This window comes from Gymnoscopelus braueri, assembly GCF_963280865.1.
Source record: "Gymnoscopelus braueri genome assembly, chromosome: 20".
Classification (NCBI taxonomy): Eukaryota; Metazoa; Chordata; class Actinopteri; order Myctophiformes; family Myctophidae; genus Gymnoscopelus; species Gymnoscopelus braueri.
The window spans coordinates 23,058,712-23,074,577 of record NC_137622.1 but is presented as its reverse complement, the minus strand read 5'-3'; the positions used below and the strand labels follow the sequence as shown (position 1 = coordinate 23,074,577).

The 15,866-nt window shown below is 40.8% G+C and overlaps 1 protein-coding gene across 2 annotated transcripts in view; it reads right to left on the bottom strand.

The window, feature by feature from the left end:
- Positions 1-631: 631 nt before the first annotated feature.
- The window catches only part of kcnip1a (Kv channel interacting protein 1 a), a 52,811-nt gene continuing 37,576 nt past the window's right edge, over positions 632-15,866 (bottom strand). For both annotated transcript variants that reach the window (XM_080415451.1, XM_080415452.1), the window contains exons 2-8: positions 10,376-10,500; positions 7,941-8,010; positions 7,473-7,543; positions 3,682-3,789; positions 2,857-2,961; positions 1,345-1,407; positions 632-896 (exon numbers count right to left, since the gene is read on the bottom strand). In XM_080415451.1, coding sequence (XP_080271577.1) covers positions 849-896; positions 1,345-1,407; positions 2,857-2,961; positions 3,682-3,789; positions 7,473-7,543; positions 7,941-8,010; positions 10,376-10,477 — 567 coding nt within the window. In that variant the 5' untranslated portion in view covers positions 10,478-10,500 and the 3' untranslated portion in view covers positions 632-848. The remainder of the gene's footprint in view (positions 897-1,344; positions 1,408-2,856; positions 2,962-3,681; positions 3,790-7,472; positions 7,544-7,940; positions 8,011-10,375; positions 10,501-15,866) is intronic.

Genomic DNA, 15,866 nt, shown 5'->3' with positions numbered 1-15,866 from the left:
GTTAACTTCTGGACACCAAGTTTTGTATAGTATATAATACTGCACATACTGCAGGCAGAAGTCTTCTGTGCTTTATGCAATTCCTTTATGTTGCTGTAATATTTGACATGGAAATTCACAATTTGAAGAAAATGCATTTAAGAGTAGGATGCATTAATGTATAAATTCCATATATACATTTGATGTTGTGTAGAGCTTTTCCATATAGGTTATCACACTGACCTGGTTAACATCACATCTTTCACAATAGCATTTGACAAAGTGTGAGACGAGTTCAGGACCAGTATTTAAACAATGATGTGTAGTAATACACTGTCCAAGAAGACGGTAACTATAACAACATCAACAACAGCGACGGAACGATATGGAGGGCAGCAGGGTCAGAGGTGAAAAGGCTACAAGATCACAGGAAGGTCATAATCAAGGTCAGGGTAAACTTGGGGATTGAGTCTGGATGACAAAACCCACCTAACGCCTAATTTATGCTCCATTGTCCACTGAAAATAACGGATCTACAAGCTCACAACGCGGTGCATCTGTGACGCATTGTGAGCTTGTAGATCGACTATCTTTGGCACACGACGCCACCGTGCGACAAAGTATAAATCAGGCTTAACTGAGTGTAATGATGGTTTCATGGTATTGATATAGCAAGACACCTCCACACAGTTTTGTGACAACCTGTTGAGAATACAACTACAAAAATGTCCGATGTCTGCTTTCAGTCACAAATTGGACTCATCCGGTTTTCCCTGCGGTTCAAGCTTCCCTTCCCCTCTCTCTTTTCCACTCATCTTAGCTCGCTCCGTACTTTCATTTGCTCCGCTGGGCTGTACCCTCTTCATTGTCTACATGACGTTTTCAAACAGCTGGAGAGACTTCATGATATTTTCGTCCTGTGTGAATTGAGAAGGGGTGGGGGGGTCAGGTAGAAAAGAAAAAGGCGTCTGACATCAGAACTCATCTCAGTCATAACCCAGCTCACCACCTGGGGATGCTAAAAGCCCACAAAATGAGGACAATGTGCTCGCTCCAGTGGTATGGCCTCATGGAGAGATAACAAGAGGCCATCTGTCATGTGATATAAAATATAGCAATAGTGGGCTTTAACAAACGTACAATGAAAGCAAACAGTGCTAACTGTGTGACAAAGTGCAGCGCGCCAAAAATACTGAATGTTTCTGAGATTATATGGTCAGAAGAGGAGGCAGAGAGAGAGAGAGAGAGAGAGAGAGAGAGAGAGAGAGAGAGAGAGAGAGAGAGAGAGAGAGAGAGAGAGAATGAGAGAATGAGAGAATGAGAGAGACACAGACAGACAGACAGACAGACAGACAGACAGTGTACCTCTTGGCAGGAAAGGATGAATTCATCAAGAGTGACCACTCCATCTCTATTTTTATCCATTTTCTGTGGAGAGCAACGCAGAATGTGTGAAGCCGTACAGCTTCTACAGTAACTCACGCAGCTATACTATTTACCATCATTAGAGTAAAGGAAAAAAACTAGAAGGACTTCATGAAAGTGATACCGTAGTGGTGGAGGCCCTGCTACAGGTAGGCATGCTAAAAGCCGGGAGTTGTAACTGGCCAGATAATTATAGTAATTCATCATTACTTCATCATGGACTAATCTCACTCATGTTCACATTAGGGTGGCAGTTGCACAGTAAAGTGTCAGTCTGTGACACAGAGGGTCCCTCACTGTTTGATCCATGGCTTGATGTCTTTTACAACTTACAATTTTAGGTATTGAGCAGAGGCTCTTATCCAGAGCGACTTACAATAAGCAAGGTAATCACATACATAGAATGCAAAGAGACAGTGTAGTGCCTCAGGAAACTAGGATCACACGAAGAACCTAGCATCAGTCTAAACAATATAAAAAATAATCATCTGTACATTGAAATGATAGGATACCAGGTAAACAATGAAACTAGCATCTGTTTAAATAACATTTAAAAATTGAATTCACACTCTTGATTTAGTTTTCTGCTCATGACCCTAAATAAATGCCTGTGCACCTATTAAACAAATGTATAGATAGATTAAATGGAAACCTTTGTATGTACATTGACATTTTCCTACAGCAACCTATAACCATTGCCCCATGTTAATAAAAGCCAGTAGCTTAATTATAATGCCACAATCTCACACAGTGTGAAGCTATCTATAGATTATCACTTGGCAAGTAGGTCAGTGTCTAAGGCTGTGAGTTTGAGCTCTGGGTAAATATGGTATTGCCTAGTGAGGCATTGTGATGTGTGGATTAGAAACATGATTTCATAAATTTAAGATGTTTTCAGATTCTCTTCTTTTTATGGTTTGCCACAATTCTCTCAGCAACATTTTATGCAATTGTTGCATTTAATTTGGTTTAATTTACTATATACTTCCATTGATAATGTCAACTGAGGGTTTAGATTCCCATAAACAGTAACTAGGCATGGTGTGTGCTATTCACAATGTTCTGTGTTCGATACTAAGCACTGCCAACTGACTAGAATAGCATCAACAAAATTCTGCACATAGGTTTTCTTCAAATTGCCTGGACCCATTCATTGTTGGGCAACAGCTATACTTTTATTTATCTTTAGTTCTTGACTCTTATTTGTACCTCTCCTGTGTTTCATTCTTACTCCTGTTGCTGCTGTGACCCCTGAAATTACCTCTGGGGATCAATCTTATCTTATCTTATCTTAAACCCTCCATGTAGATGTTAATACAATCTTTTCGTTAGCTGTACTATGTATAGCCGATTTCTCAGTGACACAGATACGTGACAAGCATCCTTACTTTGTATCATTATTATCAATGTTTGTGTCCTGGGCTGCTGTTTGAGGACAGAAAAGGTTTGTACCTGGAAGAAGGCATCCACATGCTGTTTGGGTGCATCCGTCTTCAGAACAGGGTAGGTGTACTTCCCCATCATGTCGTATATTGCTCTGACAATGTCTGTCATTTCCTGCAAATCACAAATGCACACACAGACATATTAATAGTTGAGCCGCCACAAAGCACAGAACAAGACTAGAAAAGTGCATTTCTCAGAGCGCACATCCCCGCCAGGCCAGGTTGCCTGGCTACCCAGGGCTGTGTCAGTCGTGGGATGCAGCAGTCAGGACACGAGGAAGCTGCAGGGGATATAGAGTTTGCTCAACAAATGGTGCAACTGTTGCCGTTTCTGGCGGCCTCTATGGGCAAAAGTGAAAGCGGTTTTGGAGGTGCTTTATAGAGGCCCGTCAATATGCAATTCAAATTTGGGTATGATTGGATGGTGCGTTGGTGATGTATGGCATTTCTTGTAAGAAATAAGCTGTGCCCACAAATTTACAGCCTGGCGGGGATAATAATTATATTGTAATGAGGCTGTCGGTCCAGGCATATGCATATGAATCTGTTCACAACTTTGTCCACCAGAGGGTACTTTTGCTAAACTACATACACCTCTATGATGCCTTGTAATATAATGTAAACAGTGAAGACAATTTGTTCAAAGATTTTAGCAGAAATAGTAGAAACACTAGTTGAAGAAAAGACATACAAACACAATTTGGAATTTACAATTTAGGCTTATCGAGAGAGAAAAAAAGTGCAAGATCGGAGTAAGTGGCTTGAACCCTAGTAAACAACATACTAACAAAACACTCTTGGCATTTGTGGAAAAGCAAACGGAAAACACAACCTCTTTGTTGATGTATCCGTCTTTGTTAATGTCATAGAGATTGAAAGTCCACTGGAGTTTCTCTCTAACGGTGCCCCTCAGCAGGATGGAAAGAGCTGTTACAAAGTCCTGTAGAGAGGGAGGGACAGGATGAAGCTGCAAACCCCTTCTAGAGCACATACTGTAGGTCAAAACTTTTCTATAATAATGTATTGTCATTTAATTAATGGTTGAGTGTTTCTTTCCCATATCTTTTGAAATCATTTTATTTCATAATTTATTAATATCCCAAGTATTCATTAGATATCTTGTTTTTGATAACCACAAATCATTATTTAACTTTTTTTATGAACAAAAATAGTTATTGCATTACTACATTTACACACATGGGTCAAACTTACCCATGCACTGTATGCAAGAGTGATTTAAAAATAATGTTAAAATAATTATTTTAGCAGTGATTTGAACCAAATCAAATGAAATATGTTTATTTGTCACTTGGTCACACAAAACATATTGTACACATACTGCATCACTGATGACCAATAATACTAATACCGAACTGTTAGTGTTGGTTAATATACATGCAGAGAGCAGAATGGTAGCAATGGAAGTGTATCCGGACATCATTGGCAACGGGAGCCACGATGGCTACACCGCGACGAGTAGGAGGTGGTGCTGAAGCCTTGGGCGTAGGTCTGGGTGGAGCTGTCGCAGGTGCAGATCACCCATGCAGGATGTGAGAATCCTCTGGGCTGCATGTTGCTACCTTCCATTAGTGGAGCAGGGCCTTTGCACAGATGGACCTTGGGATGGGAGCGCTCACAAAGGGACTCTGGACTCTCTGGGCGAGGGCGATCCTGGACCAGGGGTGCGTGTTCAGGGCACGCTTGTTCATGGATGCTGATGACAACCTCACCTGACGTATATATGCATCATTGTATCCTCCAGCACGGCTGGAGCAGTTAGTGATCTGTCTGAAGCTTTGGGGCCTATGTTAGGTCTTGTAAAGTGGACGTGGGTCATAGTTGGGAGAGGTCTGTGTTGCGTGAGGCGACAGGCAGTCCCAGGTAACCACCCAGTCATGGTATCCTTTCACTGCACTCACCTGCCCCTGTTGAAGGTTGAAGGGAAGTGTCCGCACGGATGTCAAAGTGATAGATTTCCATGGCACATTTGTAACAGTGGTAATTTGGTGTTGCGTGAGGGTATAGGGAGGCGTTGAGGGTGCGTCCCAACTTTGTGGCCCAGGCCACAGGGACAGTAGTCTCGCAAGCCAGGCTGTTTGTTGCCTCCCACAATTTTCAAATGCTTCCGTCTGTAGCATGGAAGATCTGAAAATGATCAAGCGATACGGTGGATGTGAAGCCTCCTCCCCACCTTCGTTTCGTCTTAACAGTCGCGCAAATGTATCTATCTATAAATCAAGGCATCAAAGCATACATAGCTTGCTGCTTAGCAGAAACGGAAATTTAAAAATAAAATGTAAAGACATTTTTAAATAATTTTTTGTGAAATCCTTCCTTGGATTTTGGGAGGTGTAGTTCCAGACTCCATACAGCATTCGGAGATTGGGGAATAGTTGTCTGGCTACGCGGGACTACAGGGACAGCCTCTCTGGGGCCCACCCATGTCACAACTTCCATCCTAGCACTTAGCTGCCCCTGCCACAGGTTCTAGGCAAGCTTGGTGCATAATATGAATGTCAAAGTGAAGAAATTCAATGAAGTGGATAATACAGCACTATCGCAGGGGGTCGCGGGGTGGTCGTTGGTCGGAGTTTGTCCCCCCCCCTTAAGAAATTGTAACTCACTTCCTATCCTATAAAAATGAGCCACGTGTGTCTGTGTAAAACTCATGAATGCACACTGCGCAGTGCACGAGCAGACAGGCACGGGCATGGAGCTCACCAAAGCGTAATTCACTGCTAGTTCCTGCAAATCCACGCCCATTCGGACAAAAGACTCTCACATAACTAGCGTGACTGAGCAGGGACGCAGAGAGTCTTGGTTAATGACGGCAAAGACGGTGGCTGCCATGTCATTTGTGTCCAAAGTGGCCCCTGATACCCAACTTCGACTGGCTTTAACTTGTACTTAATTTTGACCCATGTGTGTGTAAACTTGATGTAATACAAAAACTATTTGTGTTCAAACAGTAAGAAAAAAAGACATAATTCAAATTGGAATATTACAGTAAATGATTAAATAAACATATTTCAAAGGATAGAACAAAGAAACACTTCCTGCATTAAATAACATAGGAAATTAATGCAGGTAATTCTTTACTCATTTGCATCATAGGGGAGTGGTAAGGTTAGAATAAATGAAGGATTTGTGATGATGAAAAACAAGTTAATTGAGGAATACTTGGAATACTGAGTGATTAAATGAATGCATTGCAAAGATACAGAAAATAAAATCTGCGGTCACTTCTGAATCAAAGGATTAGAGGAGAGGTAGGATGATGGGTATGGGACAGAACGAGAATATTCTATTTATGTCTTTCCTCAGACGGTAGCACTTCATAATAATTATTATAAAAATCCTTAACACATTTATAAGCATTTATAAGCAGTTTGTAGACAATGAACTAATCATGAACAAACTGTTTGTTTACATTTGTAAATGATTATTAAATCATTTATAACTATGGTTATATTTATAAGCTCTTAGTAAGTAGTACATTATTCATGAATAAGCCTAATCATAGACATGAATCTATAAGACATTCATAACAAGGAGAGAAGTCCTTTGTTCCTTTGTTTAAATGTCATGTGATGTGAGTGTGTGGGGCTGTTCCCAAGGAAGAGTTGTTGGATCCCAAATTGTGCAAGTCAGGGTCAAAAGTGTTTCAGCCCAAGTACCCCTTAGCTGAGAGAGAGATGAAGCAGGGACCCCCACTACATATTGTATAAAATTGTGTTGCAGAATTGTGTTGCAGAACTTTTTCATAGATTTCAAAGATAGCTTCAAACTTGTTTGACAGCACTATCATGTTAGATTCATGTTAATATGCATTTTCTTAAACCGTCAATACTTTGACCTTTCACTCTGTATTTAGTCTGCTCTTTTTTCCATCTACACCAAACCTCTTTGCCCCGAAAATAGCCGATCTACACAAGCTCACAACGCCTCGCATCGTGAGGTATTGTGAGCTTGTAGATCTGCTATTTATGGTTAATGTAAAAATAAATCCTATCACACAAAGATTTGGTGGCTCCACTGTAGTAACTATGAGGGCTAATCATTGTTAAACATGAAATAATGATGAATTGTCTTCACTTCAGATTATGGCACACAATAATATCTGCAATTGATTTATAGATCTTGTAGGAATATTTTACAAAGTATAGCTTCTATAGATATAGATTAACTGTGAATGTTTTAGCTGGTGGTTAGGCTAGCACCTGAGCAGCAAAATGCATTTTTGCCCTGCAAAGATATCCTTCATTATAGTAAAGATTGTGTCGAGTTCATCTGATTTATTGAGTTACTGGAGGTTCTTTAAGATATGTACAAAGGACTGCTATTTCAAGTACATTATCTGTCTGGCCTTGGTTGCTACCTACAGTACCTATACAATACTGTATGTTTGACAGATTATAAGCTCAGGTACCCTATTTTCAAACGCTGAACAGTGCAGTTGGTCTTGGGCTACTGTAGGTCCACTGTGAACAAGCCACCTTCAATACTATACAGTATGAATTTCCCATTTGGGGATATCTTTTGGAAAACCTTTGCTAAGCACATGACAAAACGTTCCAGAGGATACATCTTTGAGAAACTTCAGAAGGACTGTGTTCTGCTGACCTCAAACTTGATGGAGCCACTTTGCGCTGTGTCAAAAGAATTGAACAGGTAGTGTGCATATGTGCTGGCATCTGCAAGCAAGAGAGCAAACTCACATGAGGACATGAGGATTGAAATACACCATTACACACATGAGCACTTGTGTGTACTGGTGCATTACATAAGTAGCACAGTAAGATAAGATAAGATAAGGTAAGATATGTGAAGTAACACATTACTAAAATGAAATGCTAAAACAGCATTTTAATACAAATAATATTATCATGTCATGTCCTCTTCCATTTAACAAAATGACTGCACTTTTTGAGGGTATTTATTGAAACTAATGCAAAAGTATTACAGTATAATACATCACTTGCCAAAGAAAGCAATATTATAACGTAAATAATCACTTTTCATTTCGTGTAATGAATATTTAATGAATTACATTTATAAAGTAACTTCTCCAACAATAAGCACACACTGTACCTCCATGTGGGAAGAACTGGGAGTATATCTGCTTGAATGTTACTTCATCCACAACACCGCTTGGACATTCCTAGAGGGGGGGGGGAGAGAGAGAGAGAGAGAGAGAGAGAGAGAGAGAGAGAGAGAGAGAGAGAGAGAGAGAGAGAGAGAGAGAGAGAGAGAGAGAGAGAGAGAGAGAGAGAGAGAGAGAGAGAGAGAGAGAATAAACAAGACTGGGTCAGTATTTGGTATTTGGCTGGGCTTTATATGAGTTAAAAAAAGATGGTTATCAATGTAGTTGCAAGAGAAACATTTTTCAGTCATATGCTGGGATGTTTTATTTGAAAGAGAAGTTATTCAACAATTGAAAATATTGTAATTATCCGTTGACTCCTTAGTCCGTATTAAAGGGATATTTCACTTTAAAAAAAAGGCTTTTGTGAGCCCCCCAGACAGTTTTTAAGTTGCTTGATTCAGTATTTAGATATTTGATATTGATTTAATCAGATTAATTGAAAACCCCCATCCTTGGTTCTGGTGACTCATACTGCCTCTATTTATTTGTGTCATTTTCCCAAAAAAATTTATGGGTTGGGTTTGAGTAAACCCCTTTGAATTTTACCTCAACCTTGGTCTGTCTCCTATTTACTGTGGCCAAAGAGCGATAACAATGTTGTGAATCAATCAACACACCTGTTTATTTCTATGTATTGTTTTGGCTGGTTTGCTTTGTTTATTTTATTGTTACTCTATTTGAATGTGATGTTCTTGTTTTATTTTTGTTTATTTATTGTACAGCACCGTAACATTTGTTTTGAAAGGCGCTTTATAAATAAATGTACCTTTACCTTATCTTAAGGTCAGTCCGGTCTGGTCAGGTTAGCTCATTAGCTCGTTAGCTCAGTTGCCTATATGGGAATATTTAGTTTGAACCATATGCAAAAAAAGGTAAGCCAGTGGATATGACACAGGGGATTTGCAAGCTTTGCAAGAGAGTTATAGGCCTACTGAATACTGATGAAGCAATCTCAACTATAACTGAGGATAAGGATAGGATAATTCCTTTTAACAGGACGTTCATGAAAGTCCTTGCGGACTTGTTTCCAATGAGGGCCTGTGAGCAATTAGGGGTTAAGAGTCTTGCTCAGGGACAAATTTCATTTCATCGACACATGCTGAGCTGGCCTGGAATCGTACCTGGGGCAACCAGGGCCTCTGGCTCCCTAGGCGGGCTCACTAACCACTCAGCTATGGTCGCCCCCTGAGCTCAGGTATTGTCATCGCTCAGGTATTGAGCTCAGGTATTCGCTCTCACTCTTTGTTGCATTTCAAATGGCTTTTACATACTCACAATGTGTAAACATTTTTCAGATCAGAACCAATCACAATTAAAATATGCCTTGACCAGTCTAGTCTCAGAAAACCTCGTACATTGCCGCTCATGGAAGTTTTAATCACCACAATCCCATAGCCTGGGGGATGATTACAGGGGACTTACATCCCATAGCCTGGAGGGATGATTGCTCTGCAATAAGGCTAGTCCGTTATTAAGCCAACCAGCTGAATAATGCTGTAATGAGTTTGCCTGTAACTTTCATGTTTGACCAAAGCTGTTCTGTACCCTGGTTGCCTGTATTTGGTTGCTTTTGACCAATAGGCTACTGTAGCTTGGTTGCCTGTAACTTGGATTCTTTCAACCAATGCTGTAACTTTAAAGCGTCCCTTGGTCCCTCATTTACTGACAAAGGTGTATGTCAGGCTTAGCTAAAGCCCAGCCAAAAAGGAGAACAAACACGTCAAACTATGCTGGAATTTGACGAGCCATTTTTAAGGTTTTAAATGGGCTTGCACCTCCACCACTAAAACAGTTAATAGAGCGAAGAGAAAGTGGTGACAGAACAACAAGGGCAGCTACCAGAGGAGACTGTGAGGTACCATTCAGACAGAGTGTGTTTGGTAAAACAGTCTTCTCTGTTAGAGCCTCCCATCACTGGAACAGTCTTCCTACCGAAGTAAGAGAGACCACCAACTATCTAACTTTCAAATTCAACCTTAAAAGATGGCTTAAAGCTAACCAAATTTGTAATCATGAGTAAATTTCGGCTCCATTAATCACGGTCTTCTCATATTTTACTGTATTTGTTTTGTCTTCTGTACTATGTCTACTTGTTTTGTATTGTTGACGATGTCTCTTTTTGTATGGATAACTATACTACTTTTCTTAACAGCCTGCTCAGGGACTACAGATGAAAATTAGCCAACTCTGGCTAACTCTGGCTCATTTACATGGACGTGAATAACTGACATGTTGATCAATGTGCATTGTCCCTGTTAAATAAATAAATAAATAAATAAATAAATGGGGGATGGGTCAAAATCATAAGTTGTGATAGAAAAGTGATAAGAGTGAGATAGAGAGAATTAATGTCATGAATTATTTAACACAGATCACTCACGTTCTTGAAGCCCCGGTACAGCACTTGCAGCTCCCTCTTGCTGAAGTTGGTTTGAGCCTCTAGCTGGTCAAGACCCTCTGGCCGATGACACACCATGGTCATCTCAAAGTCATCATCTATCTTGTCTGTGGGGATGCACGCACGCACGCACACGCACACACACACACACACACACACACACACACACACACACACACACACACACACACACACACACACACACACACACAAATCAGTTTACATATCAACAGTCTTTTTTTTCTATCAGTCAGCCAGTCTGTCTATCTAAAATAAACACTACTTTGAATTTGTAATATTCCAGCTCATGGCTGTTCTGTCGGTCTCTTGTCTCTCATGTTTTCTCTCTGCTCCATGTCTTATCTCTCACACTCAGTCCCTCTCTATTCCTTCCTTCCACATGCTGGGGGAAAAACCTTCAACAAATGAGAGGTAGAAGAGAGGTGAGGCTGAGAGAGATTGAGAGATTGGGGTGAAGAGAGGTAGAGGTCAGTCCAATATCCGCAGCATGTCCCTCCCCCTAACTGACCCTATCATTAACAACGCATTAGTCTTTTTGCCCTGCCAGAGGGGAGGTGAGAGAAGAAAGAAGCACATGAGAGAGAGAGAGAGGGGGGGGGGGGGTGTAGAGGACAGGTGACATACATGCCAGCGGGAATGGGGCTTTATAGGAACAAAAGAAAAGTACACACATTTCTCTCCATGTCCTCACCCTTCAGAGCTGTCGTTCTTTCATACATTCATATGCAAGAACATACTGTACTGTACACAGTACATTTTTGTTAATTCAATAATAACAATACTATTTAGAAAGCACTTTTCAAATCAACATAACAAGATAAATGTGAGATGGTCAATCAAACATAAAAAGCACAGATGAAGAAATACAATTATATTAACAAAGCGTGTACATAATCAAAGTCTCAGAGTGAAATTAATAATCAGGACCTTACAATGAAGGCTCGCTAGCACCTATACCCTCCACGTCTTTCTCGTTTCACATCGCACACACACACACACACACACACACACACACACACACACACACACACACACACACACACACACACACACACACACACACACACACACACACACACACACACACACACACACACACACACACACACACACACACACACACACACAACACACGCGCGCACATGCACGCACGCTGCAGGGCCTTCATTTCATCAGCCAGGCCGTTCAGTCTTTGTCAGTGTCACATTAGTGGGAGGTGGAGAGGTCTGACTCCAACAGCCCAAGGTGAAGTAATTCACACCCAGATCCCAGTAGCCCTGAGGTATGTATAAACACTTACAGTACATATACACACATACACAACAATACCACTTCACACACAGATGTACACACGAACACACGCATGTGTGCAGAAACAGGCGCGTATGCGTATGCAAAAAACATTCACACATGCACGTCTGCAAGTGACATTGTCATGCATGCACACATGTATATGCACACATGCATACATGTGTGCATAAAGTCACCCTACGGTTATGTGCAAATATGTATCATGCAGCAGCACCCACTTTGCTAACACTGTACTGTATATCACCACGGCCATATGGCTCCTCAACCCAACTCTAATGCCTAATATTTAGACTCCATCGAATGACAGTATCTCACACCGAAAATAGACGATCTACAAGTTAGCAATTCCTCGCTTTGCAATGAATTATGAGCTTGCAGATCAGTTATTTTAGGCTTGGGACACCACCGGCCGACTAAGTAGGCTCAAGGGTTGCTTTGTGACTCCATTGCCCATACTATATATTGTCTCCACAGATATAGTCACCTTCACACTTCAGACTCACTATATAAACTTAAGAGCCTGGGACACTTCATTACAATATATGACATGTCTCTCTCAAAGGGAGAAAGCACCTTGCACAGAACACATTTTAAAGGTCATACCATCTCCCTACCATTGTTACGGTGTAATTATGCATCACTCTCATTTATGGCTGCCTGCATACTGTAAGTATCAAAGGCATCTTATAAGGACATTATCAGTGAAATATGACTCAATAAAGATTCTATAGGCTGGTCAATTGCTTGATTGCAATATACATAATGTTATAAGTAGTATATTAATTATACTTAACACCAAATGCACCTGGAGTGCTCAGCAATGTTCTTTCATTGTCTCTGGCATATAGCTAAAATACTTCCTTGTTTATTTCTTGTAATGTGTCTGTGCCGGCTACGATCTGCCAATATCTACATTGTAAGTTCAAGACGCTTTATTTATCTTTGATGCTATATGTCAGTGGCCATTCCATTGGCTCTGACCATAGAAAGAGCTATGGACCAGCAACGGCTGCGTAAAACAATCATTACTAATGGTGTTAGAGGTGTGTGTGTGTGTGTGTGTGTGTGTGTGTGTGTGTGTGTGTGTGTGTGTGTGTGTGTGTGTGTGTGTGTGTGTGTCGCGCATGTGTGTGTGTGTGTGTGTGTGTGTGTGTGTGTGTGTGTGTGTGTGTGTAAACAGGACATCCATGCGTTTGTATAAGTCGCAGTATAATAGATACAGTATTTATGCTCCAATACCATCATCTTTCCCCCTTGCACAAATAGTCTTATTAGCGACAGTATCAAAAACTGTCAAAAATGTTCATACTACTAGTATTGATAACAACGGTTGTAGAATTTATAGTAGATAGTTTTTAACATAATACATTCCTGCATGTCTGCCAATTTAGTTGTTCTGCCAATTCCACTTCAACAATGCACTCAATTACATGGTCCCTTCCGTTGCTAACCCGATACTGTTGCTCTGGAGCGGGTGTAGAAAAATACAGCGATACACGCCATGCACTTGTCTTCTTTTCACCCGACAGTAAGGACTTTCACAGGGACAGCGGCATCTTTCCCCCAGTTCCCTGCTGAACAGGCACCCTGACCAACCAGCAGGAGTCACTAGTGTCAAGGACACAATATGCCCCCCCCCCGTCCCCCCATGAACACTGCCAAAAATGTGTTCTTTGGAGTACTTTACCCCTGCACCAACCAGACGTCCCAAGAAAGGGTATTTTTAACACACACATACTGTAGTGTACCTTGTTGCCAGGTATGAGGTTCAGACATGGCATTAGCAGTGATGTCCCAACACTAAATAATATACGCAACAACGGCAAAGTACACAAAACATACAGGACTGACACAGTGCAACATAATATTGCAGACAATTTGTTCAACTTCAGGTACAGTACACCTTTTAAATATTACAACCAACTATTACTGGTTGTAATAGTTGGATTACAGGGCTTACTACTAGTTACTACTATTAGTTTTAGTGTGCTACCAACTCACCCTCTACAGTGATGACTCCCAGCAGGTGTAGCATTTTAACAGCTCCACAGCATAAAAGGATGATGGCTATGGTGTGTAGGCTGTTCTCACCTTCTCTTTCTCCATCCATCCCTCACCGTTATGTTCCTCCACTGGCCCTAACCTTTATGTACATCCATTTGTTTCTTATGTGTTGTCCTCTCCTAGGTTGTAGTTTTTGCTTTTGTGCTTTTATACTTAGACTTTTAACATGTACCCATGTATGAAAAATCTAATATTTTAAAAGGAATGTAAACTAAACTCACTATAAAACTCCCTTGGCTAATAAGCTACAACTTGATCTCTGCTTTAGCCTGGTATTGTACTCTCTCCACATAGCACAGTTGCTGTATTGCACACTAGTTCTCTCCCATCCTCCCTGTGTCTCCCATCTCATGATTACACTCAATGCCTCTCTCTCTGTTTTTATCCTTTTCTCTCTCCACCCCCCTGGGGGCCTCTCTCATCCCCTGACCTTCGCTTCCCCCCCCCCTCTCTCCCTTGTCCCCCCCTCTCTGTTTTAGCCACACCGTCCTTCACTCTTTGGGGCCAGGAATTTAACTTTGGGGTGTGACCCTAAAGTCCACTGAGACAATGCCAAACTCCCCTTCCAACATTTGTGTGTGTGTGTGTGTGTGTGTGTGTGTGTGTGTGTGTGTGTGTGTGTGTGTGTGTGTGTGTGTGTGTGTGTGTGTGTGTGTGTGTGTGTGTGTGTGTGTGTGTGTGTGTGTGTGTGTGTGTGTGTTCACAAGAGCGCACATCTGGATTTGACAAATTAGGCCCATTAAGAAGTATGTTATTTTCGTTGCAACCAACAACAAGACAAAGCTTTATTTACCACAAAGTGACTTTTCCAAATATTTCCTGTGACATTTACTAATTTGATAGTAACCACGATTTTACTGAATACAGAGATAAGCAGCTCCATCCAATGCATGGGGAGCTGTAACATCATTCTAGCAGTCTAGCATCATTTAAGCTGCTATAGCCCATATAGACCAGCAGAGGGCAGCAGACACTAAACATTTGTTAGACGTTGTTTAGTATTTGGCAAAGCTTTGTGTGTAGATTTGTATTTATTTAAAGATGTTGTTTGTTATTATATTTAATAGCTCCCTGCTAAATAGTGAACATGACTAAAGAGCTTGTGTATCCAAATGAGGAGGCGCATGCAAAAAAAAACAAGCTACAACCTGACCAGAGCTAGTGTTGCCACTGAATTGCAAACTCCAGGGGGCTCTGTTGTATCATGAGTTGTGAATGTGAATTGAAAGTTTGTGTTTACTTACAGTTCTGCAACCAAATTAAGAGTGCTGGGGAAAAGTATGTCATGGTGGAACATCTCATTTAATTTGCCAGAGGCTTTAAAGAGGCGCAGCCTATGGAAGCATCACTGCATGATAAGATGAATGGAGACTCTCCCCTGTGTTTGTTCAAGTATTCAAAATGTATTAAATTTCTTGCACATTCTGCACATTAAGAGAGCCGACAGGGCTTGCTCAGTCAGCTCTCCCTCACTGCTCAGCCTGTGTAACAGAATGTAAAAGGAAGCTGGGAAATGGGATATTAGCACATTGCCAAAAGCCCTACCATCCGCATCATCAAAAAATCATAATGAATTCTGTTGATGAATGAAAAAAAATAGTTTTTTTAAAGGTGCAACATTTGACAAATTTAGATTAATAAAATTTAATTCTTAATAATAATAATAGTGTTTTGTCCTATATTCTTCTGCCATGTTCTAATTTTCAATTTTTGCCCTAGTTTTTGTAGAGCAGCTGCCATTTAGCAAAACTAGTTTCTGCACTGGGGATGAATTATGCAGCAGTTCTCCTATTTAGTCACAGATAATACTTCAAATAGGAGTGTTAGCTCTTGGATGCAGAATTGAATGCAGTGTATCTTATTTTATGCTTTGAGCTATGATTACTGTTGCTCTGGGGGAAAACAGCAGGATTCAGAATTGTAAAACAGGGCGTTGCACAGTAGTTTACCTGACTAGGGAAGTAGCCTACTGTACAGTGATTCTAAACCTTTTATAATTCAAGGACCCCAAGCTTAATATGCATTGATTAGGATACAGAACCCCATTTAATAGGATTTCTTATTAATTTTTTTATCT